Source organism: Penaeus vannamei, chromosome 24 (genome assembly GCF_042767895.1).
Source record: "Penaeus vannamei isolate JL-2024 chromosome 24, ASM4276789v1, whole genome shotgun sequence".
Taxonomy (NCBI): Eukaryota; Metazoa; Arthropoda; class Malacostraca; order Decapoda; family Penaeidae; genus Penaeus; species Penaeus vannamei.
Genome location: NC_091572.1, coordinates 12979795 through 12994852, shown reverse-complemented (window position 1 = coordinate 12994852; position 15058 = coordinate 12979795). Strand labels below are relative to the sequence as shown.

At 45.4% G+C, this 15058-nt stretch overlaps 1 protein-coding gene across 1 annotated transcript in view; it reads left to right on the top strand.

The window, feature by feature from the left end:
• Positions 1–3525, top strand: part of LOC113818653 (RNA/RNP complex-1-interacting phosphatase) — a gene marked incomplete in the record, with an annotated part of 21026 nt that extends 17501 nt beyond the window's left edge. The window contains 3 exon segments of the mRNA XM_070138400.1: positions 284–330; positions 582–714; positions 1624–3525. Coding sequence (XP_069994501.1) covers positions 284–330; positions 582–714; positions 1624–2221 — 778 coding nt within the window.
• Positions 3526–15058: the final 11533 nt, after the last annotated feature.

Sequence of the window (15058 nt, the reverse complement as noted above, 5' to 3'; positions counted from 1 at the left end):
ACTAGAGAATAAAGATTCAGATTTGTGGCAACAGTCATAATGGCAACACTAATAATGTTGCCGCTGCTGTGGTGCAAGTGATGGTAATGCTATTAACAGCCTTATGATATTGTTAGTAGCATTTTGATTACAAGAAAAGCAATTGCAACCGCGTGCAACGTCCGACGCGATGCCAGTCCTTGGTCGATAGCAAATGTAACGTAGGGCACAAAACAGTCTACTCGGGACTTATGTGATCAAGGTTTCGAATCTAATTTATAGATTTGTGCATTCTCTTTCACAGGTACATGATACAGGAGCTTGGGATACCTCCAGACCAGGCTATAGCAGGTAAGTTTGCTTCTAGTGAATGAATGTGTACTCACCTGTTTGTGTTTATTTGCATACCAGTTTCGTGTTCGATGTTTGACGGAAAGTATATTAGACTCAATTTAAATAACGATTCTTCAAATATTTGGCTGATAATGATTATAGTCATTATATTCATTAGGAAATCCATAAAAGTATACATCCGAAAATGGTCATGATACTTTCCGCTTTGGCCTTCCCCTCGTGAGCAAATCCTTGTTCTCTATCCACAGACTTCAACAGCGCGCGAGGCCACGAGCAGGAACGCCAGAACTACTTGGCCAACCTTCGGCGGGCATCCTGGCTTCAGGGCACGCCCTCAACCCCTTCCACGCCCTCCGCCGTCCGTAAGGCGGCGTCATCAGAGTAAGGAAGCGTCTCTGTTATGCAAACGGGAAGTCGGAGAACCTAGGGTAGGGACTGAGGCTGGACGCTTGTGTTAGCTGTCTAGGTGTGCCAGAGCTCCTCTCTTGCACTCGGGGAGCTGGCCACCTGTGTGTGTGTGTGTGTGTGTGACTGTACTAATTTTGGATTTGAAATTGCAGAGCAACTTACATAATACTGCTATCAAAATGATTAAATCTGGATTTTTCACTACAGTGAACCCTCGTTTTTCGCGGGGGTTACGTTCCAAAAAGAACCCGTGATAGGCGAAATCCGTGAAGTAGTAACCTTTATTTTTGTTTACAATTATTATACAATGAAATGCTCTACAATACATTGAAACTAGAGAACAAAAACTTTTTACAGTCCCAAGCATTTGTTTAACAAATAAAAGTACTGTATAAACGTTTTTTACAAATAACTACTGTACTGTAAAATAATTTTAATCATCAAAACGAACTGAAGGCTTCATGGGTTTTAGAGAAAATTTGCAAACTTGAGTTTGGCAAACTGTTTTACGTACATATACATATTAAACCGTAACGTTATTGACACACAGGTAGGGAAAAAGCGGAGAGACTGTTTAGCCAATCAGAATGCAGAACACAATGCACAATGCAAATCCGTGAAGCAGCGAGAACGCGAAAGGTGAACCGCGTTATACCGAGGGTTCACTGTAGTTGTTTTTTGCGTGACAGTGAAGTAGAAATGAGATTCTCAGTAGCTGCAACTTACGAACATGAATTTACGTTCATGTATTGACGTGTCCTTGGTCTAGATTTAGAAAGCTTTAGATCTGTTCATTATGCGTTGCAATTGAGTTTATGAAACATGGCATCGGTATAGCATTGCCAATTCACAAAACATAACCCAGCCCTTTCTGCCAACCAGCGAGGAAAGGAGCGACGCCGAGACCCCGACCTCCGCGCCCCCCATCCGAAGGTGGAGCGGCCCTCAGCGAGAGGCCGGCGACGAGGGCTGGGCGCCGTGGAAGGGCGCTTCTCCGAAGACCCGCTACCGTAGCTCCCCGTACTCGAGGCAGCCTTCGCCCCATGGCGCCCGCCGCTACTACGACGAGCGGTACCAGGGCCGTGTGGCGCCGCAGTACGATCCCTATTTCTACCAGGAGCGGGGTTCGGGCGTGGGCCCGCATCGCTCCATGCCCCACTGGTCGCGCAGGCAGCAGCAGGAGCAGGCCGCCGGCGTCCGGGGCCCTCCTCGGCAATACCGCGGGCCGCGACCCTACCGGAGTCCCGCCAGGCGAGAGGAAGAGTTCCTGCTCAAGTCGGAAGAGCCGAACACCCCGAACGGCGCCCTCCTCGCGACGCCGCCCTCCCGACGTGACCAGAGCTCATCGCTGCCTCGCACGCCGTACTGGCCCGGCGCTGCCGACGGGCCGAGACGCCGCGCCTTCAGCCCCGGCGCAGAGGACAACGTGTTCAGCCCCGTGACTCCGCACAGGCGCTCGGCGAGATGGAATCCCTACTAACGCCCTTGACCCGCTTCCCGACACCCTTGACCCGCGTCCTGACACTGGCAGACCTCGTCTTCTGACCTCTCTCGGACCTCCTTGCTGGTGCTTCGACGTAAAAGCCTTCGCTCACTTATTTCTATTAATGAGCATCCAGTAGGGTTATTTGTGTAAATTTCTTAGGGATTTTTTAAATTGTTATGGGATGTGTTTATTTGATGTACATCATTCATCAAACTGGCGGGTGAGTTGATTTCCAACGTTGTTTTTTTTTTATGTATGCTAGGTCTTACTCTGCTGAATGTGTAAATGTGTAAAAATGTAAACCGAGTTGGAATTCTTGGTAAATCTTTGAATAAATCTTGCCATATTTTACAGGAAGACCGTCTTCCTAATCTTGATTTATATTGGAGAAAAAGTGTTTGGCTGTAAGCTCAAGAAAATGCAATTTGCATATTAGCTTATGTTTTATTCTTATTTTTCTTTCTTTGTGTGTGTGTGTGTGTGTGTGTGTGTGCGTGCGTGCGTGCGTGCGTGCGTGCGTGCGTTTTTTCCGTAACATAGTATTCGGGCAAGCATATTTATTACATGATATTAGGCGTTAGTTCATGAAATGAGGAACAGGTAGGATCATTTGTAATATTGTGAATTCTTGCTATTTTGAGTATTTTAGAATCAAACGATTGTATAAATAGGGTCTGTATAAACGTATTACTTGTACTATATATTATGATTTAGAAGTGTACTTACGTGTTTTTTTCAAGTGCAGACGGCATCGAGTATATGTGGACAGCGGCCACTTACAAAAGATTGAGAACCGACCCAATGAATATTCACGCATGCGAACATGTATATAAACAAAAATGAATGTATCTGTCTCTCTATCGGATAGATAGACATTTATATATCTATATATCAGGTAGATATGCATATTTGTGTATATGCATGTCCGTATAGTGAAAATTTATTGGGTCGGGCCTCGCACAATTTTAACAACCCGGCCGAAAGACCGTACTCACGCACTACTGACATAATAAGCAAACCACCAGATTTTACGTAACTAATACGAATGCAATTTCTTTTGTTTTCCTTTCTTGTTTCAACCAATTCAAATATTATTTCGTCTGATTTATTACACAGTTGTTTCTACATTATTGTAAAATGAATACATTGTATATCAGTATAAACAGTATATTTATATAAAATGAAAGAAGTATTTGAAACAAATAGTCAGTGTTATAGGTACTAATACGTAAGTACCATATTGTCTTTATATTTTTGTCACAGCCTTGTATGCTAGATTGTAAAAAAGTATCAAGACATTGTGTTCCTTTTTTTACCTTTTTATATTGCGTGTGGAATGGGAATGCAGTCAAACAAGGGGAAAATTTGCTTCACAAATTTTAGTCTTCTAGACATAAACCGTTATAATAGAATACAATATCGGCACAAATACTGAAGAAAGATATTGGTCTTTTATTCACGTAAACAACTGAAAATAAGTGGTCACCAATACATGGAACGCACAGAGTGTTTTGTGCAATATCGATAAATTCATACAAATGGAATTTATTACCGAGAAAATGATGCATTATCACTTTTAATTATTAATTTATGTGAAAAGCTAGGTAATGTCTACCCCCCAATCCTTTGCCCGTTTTTGTCATGGGGGGGCTTAAGAGACGGAGGCTGAGACCCAATGCAGGGATCTCCCCTGTCTAGGGCCTCAGCCCTCGACTCGACTAATTTTGCATGGTCTTTTCCCCCTCCAGCTTTTGTTTCCATCCCTTCTCCATCCCCTTCTACTATCTACTTCCTAAGGTGTGAGAGCCGTGCTGAGAGGATGAAAGGCTGACCTTGTGCCAGTCCAGAACGGCCTGCGGGAACTATGGGCACGGTACTCCCGACTAATTTAGCCCTTTCACCTTTCACTAGCGATGGAGGTGGACCAGTTAATGCCTTTTATATAATCCAGGTTCCCCAGGACCAGTAATAAAAATATAATCCCTTTATTAGAGGCAATGAGGCTAGCCCCTTTATCAAATAGCCCCAACCCAGGCTCTCCTTTGACCACGGCTCCGAACACAAACTACTACCCACTCCTCAATGCCTACTAGTGCATTACCCACCCAAGCAGAGAATCAATCTCCAGATGACATTCCTACCTACCCAACTTCCTCAAATTCATCAACTCTACCCCCGCAACCTTCAACAAACAACCAATCCTCCCTTATTACTACCTTGCAGCCTTATTCTCCATTATTCCGTAATGTTCCCTCTTCCACACGTCTCCGACCATTCACCACCACCAACCCTACAGATATCTTAAATACTCTGTTTAGCCCAGCTAAATGGGACCGATTTTTCATGATCCCTTCTACAGCTCCTTACTCAGGCAACACTTCTTTTTCAACAATGCCTCCAAAAACAAGTAGGCAGAGTCCCTTTTTATACCAGACGCGATCGCCCCCGTCTTGTAACAGTCAGATCAGAAACTGAATCTATAGCACTATCAAAGTTAACTGATCATTCTGGCAACCCCATTCCTGCAAAACCTCATCCAACCCTTAATACCTGTACCGGAACTGTCTCTCTCTCCCCAGCAAACTGCCCAGTCGATACCAAAGATTGGTCAGACTGTGGAGAAGACTTATTAGGATGCCTCAAAGACCAAGATGTGAAATTAGCACATTGCTACACCATTCCTCCTGAAGGTCAACGAAAGAATCCGACCAACCTTGCCAAAATTACCTTCCGTACACATGACCTTCCCTTACGTATCTACATTGATGGACAATCCCTCCCTGTTCGACCATACCAACCCCCTCCCTGTCAATGTCAAAACTGTTGGCGCTTTGGACATCCTGCCAAACATTGCCGTTCCACAGACCGATGCCCCATATGTGCCCAACCTGGTCATAACCAATCAAACTGCTCAGCACAAACACGAACATGTGCTAACTGCGGCGGCCCCCATAATGTATTTTATAGAGGCTGTCCCACTTACAAGTTTGAATCTGAGGTAGCAACTCTCAGATACAAAAATGGTCTCACTTTAAGTGAAGCCAGACAGGAAGCACGTCGACAAGGTTTCTCTCATACTCCATACTCTAGTAACATCGTTCGCTCAGCCCCTCCCCCTCCACCCCAAAATGTCCCCATTTCCACTTCTACATTCTACATCCCTCTGACCAATTCCTCTGTCACTCTAAACCCAGACACCCCAATCTCAACCACAGCTCCAATCTCAACTATAGCCCCAACACCAACCCATCTCCCTCCCCGCACTACCCGCAATAGACAGACTAAACGTTCTAACCCTTCTTCCCCTACAGCACAATCACCTCCACCTACCTTTACCTTTATTCCTGAGACACCAGTCTCCTCTTCCCCCCCCCTCATAAGGAAACCTTAATCCCACAAAACTCTCCAACCAACTCCACTGCAGAAACAATTACCTTCTCACAAATCTCTCCAACCAATTCCACTGCAGAAACAATGGATGGCATTCAAAGCTATATGCTTGAGACACAAGATCCCATAACTCATGCTCCTTCCACACTTGAAGTGGTTGCCAATATTCATACCCCTCCTACTAATATTCCCCCTACACTCCTTCCTCCTACTCCATCTCAACACAACCTAAACCCCTCAATCCCGTCCACCTCCGATATCCATCCTCCCAATACCCATCCTCCTAATATCCATCCCCCTCTTACTCACAACACCCCTACACCCCTTCCTCCTAATCCCTTCCAAGACAACACATCCCCTTCAACTCAAACTATCCATCGTTCCGATATCCACCCTCCTACCACTAATACTCCCCCCACATCTACTCCCTCCCAACACAACCCACCCCCTTCAACCCTAACTATAGGCACATTTTCCCTCCCTCCATCCCCTCTATCTTTTGCACTCCCTCCCGGATACACACGAGAATCACTCATGTCACAACAATGCCCTTCCCCAAATTCCTTACCTCCTAATACCCCTCCTTCACACCCCCTAGCTCCTTCTCCCCCAGATTCCCCAATACGTACCATATGCGGTATCATTCATAAGCTATAGCTCTCCTACACTGGAATATTCGCGGTTTCCGTTCTCATAGACCAGACCTACGTCATATCCTTGCTTCTTATAATCTATCTATTATCTGCCTCCAAGAGACTTTCCTCACACACCCTCCTATTCCAATTCCCAATTACCATTTTATCTCTTCCCCACACTCCCTTTATGTCTCGTCTATACTTATCCATCATAAAACACCTTATGTCATACCTCCCATACAAACTACTGTCCCGTGCACAGCTATTCGCATCTTTTTTCGCCGCTGGATCACAATTTCAGTCTACTTCTCCCCATCCCATCCCATTAACTTTGCTGCCTTTGAAACTCTAATTTCCCAACTCCAATCACCTTTCCTCATAGTTGGTGATTTCAACTGCCGCCACACTCTGTGGGGTGACTCTACCACCAACTCTCGAGACCGATCTCTAGAACGCTTCCTCTTCACAAATAACCTAATTATTCTTAATTCAGATCGCCCTACACACAATCCTTTTTATGCCTTGACCTCTCTCTATGCTCTCCTAATTTACATTTAGATTTCCATTGGTCAGTTCTAGACCACTTCCCCTACAGTGACCACTTCCCAGTACTCCTTTCTCCTACTTCATATGTACCACTTCCTAATCCTCCTCGCTGGTGCTTTGATAGAGCTGACTGGCATACCTTCACTTCACTCTCTACTATACCTATCCCTCCATCCCCCTTACCGTCCATTTCAGATATGCTACAATGTATTACAACCACGATCCTAAGAGCTGCCTATACAGCCATTCCTCGAACTCCAAGACCTTATACCTCTAAATGTGTTCCATGGTGGAATTCTGATTGCTCCAAAGCGCTTCGCTTAAAACGAGCAGCCTGGAACGGCTATCGCTACAAACGAGGCACCCCTCACCAGCTGTCAGCCCTTATTTCCTTTAAAAGGGCATCTGTCCATCTTCGCCGTACAATTAGAAACAGCAAAACAAATAGCTGGCAAAATTATGTTTCATCAATTACATCTACATCTATTTCAGCTGTTTGGCGACGGAACCATAAATTATCAGGCAAACATCCCCCCCCATCCTGCACCCGTTCTCCATATTCGAGATACTCTCATATCTGAACCTGTCGAAATAGCTAATGAACTGGGCAACTATTTCAGCCAGGTCAGTAGTGGCTCTCACCTTTCTCCACACTTTTCTTCCATTAAAGCCATCAAAGAACGCATCCCTATTACCTTCACCCTATCCTCTGATGTCCTATAATGCTCCTTTTTCTTCTTCTGAACTCAACGCTGCATTACAGTCGTGCCGCAACACTCATGAAGGCCCTGATGGTATTCACTATCGTATGCTCCGACACCTCCCATCTTCTTCTCTATCCTTCCTTTTAACTATTTTCAATCACATATGGACGTCAGGAAATTTTCCTTCTCATTGGCGATGTGTTCTTATCCTTCCTTTCTTAAAACCCAATAAATCAGGTACCTTACCCCAAGATTACTGCCCCATTGCTCTAACTAGCTGCTTGTGCAAGCTACTAGAACGAATGGTTTCCGCTTAATGTGGTATCTTGAATCTTGTAATCTCCTTTCTCCTTTCCAGTTTGGTTTCCGCTGTGCCCGAAGTACAGCAGACCCACTTGCCCATTTCGAGACATATATTACATCTGCATTTGCACGCCATAAATCCGTATTGGCCATATTCTTTGATCTAGAAAAAGCATATGATGCCACATGGCAGTACCATATCTTCCAACAATTGTCCTCCCTAGGTTTACGTGGAAACATGGGTGTCTTAATAAAATCTTTCCTTTCTAAATGTACTTTCCAGGTAAAAATCGCCTCATCCACGTCATCATCCTTTCCTCAGTTCGAAGGAAGTGTATTTAGTACCACTTTAATCCTTCTTGCTATAAATGACATTGTCTCAGTCCTACCACCAAGAGCCCGGGTATGACTATATGTGGATGACTTAACCATCTACGCATTTGGCACATCCATATCAGATCTTTGTCAATTCCTTCAGTCTGCAATAACATCAGTAACTTCTTGGGCCACTAACCATGGCTTTCGCTTCTCTACCTCCAAATCTTTCCCCATCCTTTTCTCTCTAAACCTCCACTCTTCTTACATAACACTCCACTCCAATACCGTTCTTCTGGCAAATTCCTAGGCGTTATATTTGACTCCAAATTGTCCTGGCGAGACATTAAAGAAAAAGCTCAACGCCGCCTCCGAGTCATATAAACTCTTTCCCACAGCTCCTGGGGCTCAGATCGCAAAACTCTCCTCCATCTTCATGTTACCTTGATCCTCTCCAGTCTAGATTATGGATGCCATATCTACTCCTCTGCCTCAACCTCCCTTCTTGCTCACCTTGATACAATCCACCATAGCGGTCGCTTCGCCCTAGGCGCCTTCCGCTCCTCTCCAGTTGAGAGCCTGTATACTGAATCTGGCATGCCATCCTTCTCTCGACGTCGAGCCCTTCTTTCTCTCAGATGCTATGCTCGATTTCACCAACTTTCCCTTACCAAACTAACTTCCACAATCCTTGCTTCCTGCCTTTACCTCTTCTCCACGTTTACCTACTCCTTTCCCCACACGCATGGATACTCTCCTCTCCCATTCCCCCTTTCCTCACATTCGACCTCTCCCACTTTCCATCCATTCCATTCCTCCGTGGCTTATACCTAACCCCTGTATTTGCTCCTCAGTTTACCCTGACCCACCAAAATCAGATATTCTCCCCTCTATCCTTCTCACCCATATCCTTAACCATGTCTCCATTCATCTCCATTCGAGCATTGATGTTTACACTAATGGCTCCAAATCCACCTCAGGAGCTGGATTCGCAGTGACCTCCCCAAATCGCACTTTCAAATACACCCTCCCTCCTGAATCTAGTGTCCTTACTACAGAACTGAATGCACTCCTTTCTGTTTTAAGACGCATATACTCGCTCCCCTCTTCCTCTTTCACTATTTTTACTGACTCCCGTAACTCTTTAACCCTCATAAAGTCTATGCACTCGACCAATCCCCTTGTCTGTAAGACCCTGAACTGGTTGTTATATCTATCCACACATCATATATCTGTCAGATTTTACTGGGTACCCAGCCATGTTGAAATCCCTGGCAATGAACAGACAGATACTCTTGCACGCTATGCCGCAATGTCCACATCACCTCAACGGCGCTTCTCACGTATTCCAGCTACGGATTATTACCCCCACTTTAAAACCTTCTTGTATACCCGATGGCAATATTTCAGGTCAAACCTCCACAATAATAAATTACATACTGTAAAACCATCAATCTCCTCTTGGTCAGCTCCATTTCACAGGAACAGACGTTGGGAGACGGCCCTCGCACGGTTACGTATTGACCACACTCGCCTAACACACACTTATCTAATGTCACGCTCTGACCCGCCCCTATGTCCTCTATGTAATATCCCTCTTTCAGTTCCACACGTTCTCTTGTTCTGTCCACACTTTAATACAGCACGTACCTCTGCCTTTCCACACCTATCCTCCCTTCACCGACCTCCCATCATATCAGGCATAGTTACAGAATCCCACAGCTTCTACCTGGACAACCTATTCTCCTTCCTCAGACGCATAAATATCCTTCACTTGATCGAACTCCCTTACCCAAACCACCATAACCCTTTCCCTCATCGACCCTTACCCAACTTCAACCTTTCAACATTACTCCAGATAGTTGATGGATAGCAACTATCACCTGACATCCCCCTTTTTCTATACCTTCCTATAGTGCTATATGACCTTAGATGTCTAGCACATTTATTCGCTTTTAACCATTAACCATTTACATAATCAAGGCTTCCCATAGCCAGTAAAGAAGATATAATACCCCTATTAGGGTCAATGAGGCTTGCCCCTTCATCAAATAGCCTCACCGACTCCCCGACCCCAGGATCTCCTTTGACCACAACTCCAAACACTGAAACTACTACCCACTCCCCAATGCCTACTATTGCATTACCCACCCAAGCAGACTCAATCTCCAGAAGACATCCCTACCCTCCCAACTTCCTCAAATTTATCAACTGTACCCCTACAACCTTCTTCATCAAACACCCCAACCTCCCTTATTACTACCTTACAGCCTTATTCTTTATCTTTCCGTAATACTACCCCCCTCAACAACACTCCCGCTTCCACACGCCCCCGGCCTTCTACCACCACCAACCCTACAAATATCTTAACTACTCTATTTAGCCCAGCTAAATGGGACTGATTTTTCGTGATCCCCCTACAGCTCCTTACTCAGGCAACACTTTTCTCTTTCAACAATATCTCCAAAAAACATGTAAGCAGAGTCCCTTTCCGTACCCGACGCGATCGCTCCCGTCTCGTAACAGTCAGATCTGAAGCTGATGCTATAGCATTATCAAATCCAACTGATCTCTCTGGCAACCCCATCCCTGCAGAACCTTATCCAACTCTTAATACTTGTACCGGAGCTGTCTCTATCTCCCCAGCAAACTGCCCAGTCGATACCAAAGATTGGTCAGATTGTGGAGAAGACCAGGATGTGATATCAGTACATTGCTACTTCATTCTTCCTCCTACTCCCCCTACACCACTTCCTCCTACTCAACTCCAACTATACGTACATTCTCTCCCTCCACCCCCTCTATCATTTCCACTCCCTCCTGAATACACACTTTTTTACCCATCTATAACCTTTCAAGACTATTCTAGATAGTTGATGCATAGCAACTATCACCCTTCACCCTCCTTTAATATACCTACCTATAGTGCTATATGACGTTAGATGTCTGGCACATTTATTTTGCTTTGAAACATTAACCGTTTTCCCCTCCTGCTTTTTCGTTTCCGATCCTTCTCTAACCTCTTCTACTATCTACTTCCAAAGGTGTGAGAGCAAGGATGAAAGGCTAAATTTGTGCCAGTCCTGAACAGCCTGAGGGAACTATGAGCACGGTATTCCCGTTTTAGTTGTTTAACCTGAGGGGTGGACTGTTTCCCTCCCCAACATAGAATAGGCTTACCATGGCCAATAATGAAGACGTTATACCCTTGATAGGGGCAATGAGGCTTGCCCTTTCATCAAATAGCCCCACCATTTCAAACTCTCTAGATTCCCCATAGGCTCTACTTTGACCACGACTCTGAACACTGCAACTACTACCTACTCCTCAATGCCTACTAGTACATTATCCATCCAAGTCAAGACTATTCCTACTTTACAGCATTATTCTCCACGTGTTAAGGTTAGGGGGGGGGGGGCTGTGGAGCAGTTGAATGAAAGGGGTCTTTACTTGCTGATTTATTGGGGAAGGTAAAGTTGTGACCCCACAAGAGACTTGTATCCTGGTTGCAGAGGGCAGAGGGTGACCTGCCTTGTCTGCGTCTGCTCTTGTTCTGCTGTCCTTCTGGTCTCCCTAGTCTGTGTGACGAGACGTCCTTTTATCCAGCGGCTCCTGTCCTGGGCAGGTTCCTGCCTCTGTATTTTGGGGTGTCAGTTCTTCCGGCTGTGACAAAGGGGATGAGTTTGCCGGAATTGCTCAACGGGGAGAAAGTACTAAGGCTCAGGCGTAGTTGGTGCGATGTCAGGAAGTCAGGCAGCAGCTAGGGCCTAGATCAGAGGTTCTCAACCTTTATTGGTAAGTGGCGCACTAGTGATATAGCCTGGATTTGATGGCGCACTAATGATATATCCTGGACTTTGGCAGTAAACTAACTATACCGTGAGTGTACTATATGTGTAAGCTTGCTACATATTTCACTGACACAAAGGTACAAATTAGGACTAGGGCTAGCCATAATATTACTATGAGTATGTTTGCTCTCGTTAATTATTACGACAGTAAAGTAATACCGTAATGATAATAATAATGGTAATAATAGGAATAATAATAATACGTAATATTATTATCATTATTATTATTACCAATATTATTGTTGTTGTTGATTTCTATTATCATATATATGATGTAAGGCACAAATGCAAGCCATACCTAGGTATCCATTAGATTTTCGCGGCGCACTTGAGGGATGGTTGCAGCACACTGGCCTAGAAGCAAGGTGAACCCATCCAGTTTGACCATATTGTTGATGCTCCATAATATTATCTCCCTCAACAATACTCTTTCACATGTCTTCATCCTTCTAGCACCCCCACCTCTACAAATGTCTTAAATACTTGTGATCGTGATTTCGTGATCCCCTACATTTCCAACAACACTACTTTTTCAGCAATATCTTCAAAAACAAGTAGACAAAGTCTCTTTCCGTTGCCGACCCGATCATTAACGAACAATATCCCGAGATCATGGCTTACATCTGTGACAGCTGAATCATGTGCTAAGCATGTTTCTTCTGTTTTGTATCGTATAAGATGTTGTAATACTTATTTACATTACCTCATCCATGGATTGTCTCACCTATCTGCAGAACCACTAAACTTGTTTCAGAGAAGTTTGTGTGGCACTCTATGAAGAGAGATTTCCGACACTGGGTAAGGAGCTGCAAGAAGTGACAGCGCAGCAAAATCCATTGCCACATCAAGCCACCTATCCACGACCTGCCTCAGCCCACGAGACGTTTCGGCCACATCCATGTGAACATCATCAGAACTCTTCCACCATCAGAGGGCAAGAGGTATATCTTTACCATCATCGACTGCTCTACTCGTTGGCCCGCGGCCACATCCATGGAGGATGCAACCATCACACCCTGCACCCAGGCACTCCTCAGCTACTGGATCGCATAACATTTGATAGAGGAGTGAGTTCCACTTCAGAGCTGTGGAAGGCTCCTTGGCATTGCTTTCCATTTCACAACAGCATACCATCCACAGGCTAATGGACTTATTGAGAGATGTCGATCCCTAAATATGGCCCTCATCGCCTGTTGCACTTCATCCACATTGATTTTGCAGCTCCCCTGGGTTCTTCTTGAGCTCAGGATAACACGTAAGGAGGATCTTGCTTATTCTGCAGCCGAGATGGTATACAGCCAGCCCTTCGTCGTGCCAGGAAGATTCCCAGCAACGGCAATTCACTCTCAACAGACCCACCCATCACTCTCATTGCCTGCCCTACACCGGGACTGGATGCGGCTAAGTTCGTTTTTCTCTGTGATGATGCCCACCGCCAGCCGCTGTCCTGTCCTTACAAAGATCTTTTCAGCTACAGATCGAAGGACAGACTGACTGGGTCCAGCATACGTCGATGCCTCGGACCATGATGACGCCACCTACACGAGATCCCGACGCCATTTGCCTCCTCGCAGGATCCTCGACCTGTAGTCCCTTCTTCCTCGATAAGAGGAGGCATTGTGGCGGACGCCACAATCACCTCGGCACCGGCGCAGCCTCGCTTGGCATAGTTGCCCCATGTCACTCGGCACCGGCGTAGCCTCTCTGGGCATAGTTGCCCCACCTCTCTCGGCAGCCGGGAGACAAGCAGGCAACAGCTGCGTGCGGAGGCCGGCGGAGCTGATTCAACACGACGCGGGATTAGATTGCAGCCGTCGGCCAATCAACGGCTTCTAAGATACTATGTCACGGACGTAATGTTGCCATATCGCGTTGTGACACCGTTTCGCAAGCGGATAAAATGTCGCGGGGAAGGCACGTTGTCATTTATGTCAGTACATTGCTGTTCATTTAGGAAGAAGTGTTGAAATTGCAGCAAAAATAATTAAGTATATAGAATACGTAATAACACTGGTATCAGACTTAATCATGTATCTTTTTTTCTCTAAGTATTAATGAAACATTTTGTGATGAGCATACCTTTACTAGTCAGTGGTGATCACCATTACTTTTACAAAGGTGTAAGTTTCAAATTTTGTAATAAGGGATTTGATCCTCTTATTTAAGAGCTAGTACTTCTTCTGACCCGAGGGATGCTTCCTGCCAGCTGCATGGTGCTCGTGATTCAGAGCTAATTTGTGCTGCTCCTTTTGATATTTTGCAGCAAGCAGCTGCAGCCGAGGATAGTCCGGCAGCATCCTGGCAAACCCATTGTGCCATCCTCCCAACACATTGTTTGTTCGAGGCAGATCATTCTTCATATGATACATGTTCCAAGTCTGATATAGAAATTTCCCAGGAATTTCCTTGTCACCATGAATCAGCTGGCCAACATAGGTTTCCATACCATCCTACCCCAAGCTCGATGTTTCATCGTACGACGGAATGAATGAAGATTAGCCTCCCCCACCTTCTCTTGTCAATGTCCCCGAGGCCTGTCACATTATATCGTCATACCGGGCGACTGTGAAACTCAGAGTTGGCCGGCATCTCTTTACGAAGAAAAGGGACCATCAGGCCAAAGTTATGTGGAGATGCGAAGACAAAACCTATGGTGCCAGGGTTCACACCGTTAATGGGGAAATAGTGAAGTGGCAAAACCCCATCCACAGACATCCTGCTGTCCCTGGGAAGGCAGAGGTGGAGATACTAGCAGCAATGAAGGAACGTGCTACCGTAACAGCAGAGCCCATCGCACATGTCAACACATTTTACGCTAGAGTTGAAGTCGGCTGGGCTCATCTAATACCAACAGTAGACGCCATCAAGAGAACGCTGAGGCGAGTGCGGCAAAAGGCAGGTGTGTCTGATCTTCAGCCATTTCAGACAACGTTAAGCGGAGAGGCCTTCCTTCGTTATGAAGATGATGGGATGATGATCTTCGCAGCAGACTCTGATTTGATATTTCTTCCCGTCTTGTCATTGGTTTGGTGATGGAATGTTTAAAGTGGCCTCTGTCGGATACAAGCAGTGGTACACACTCCATGC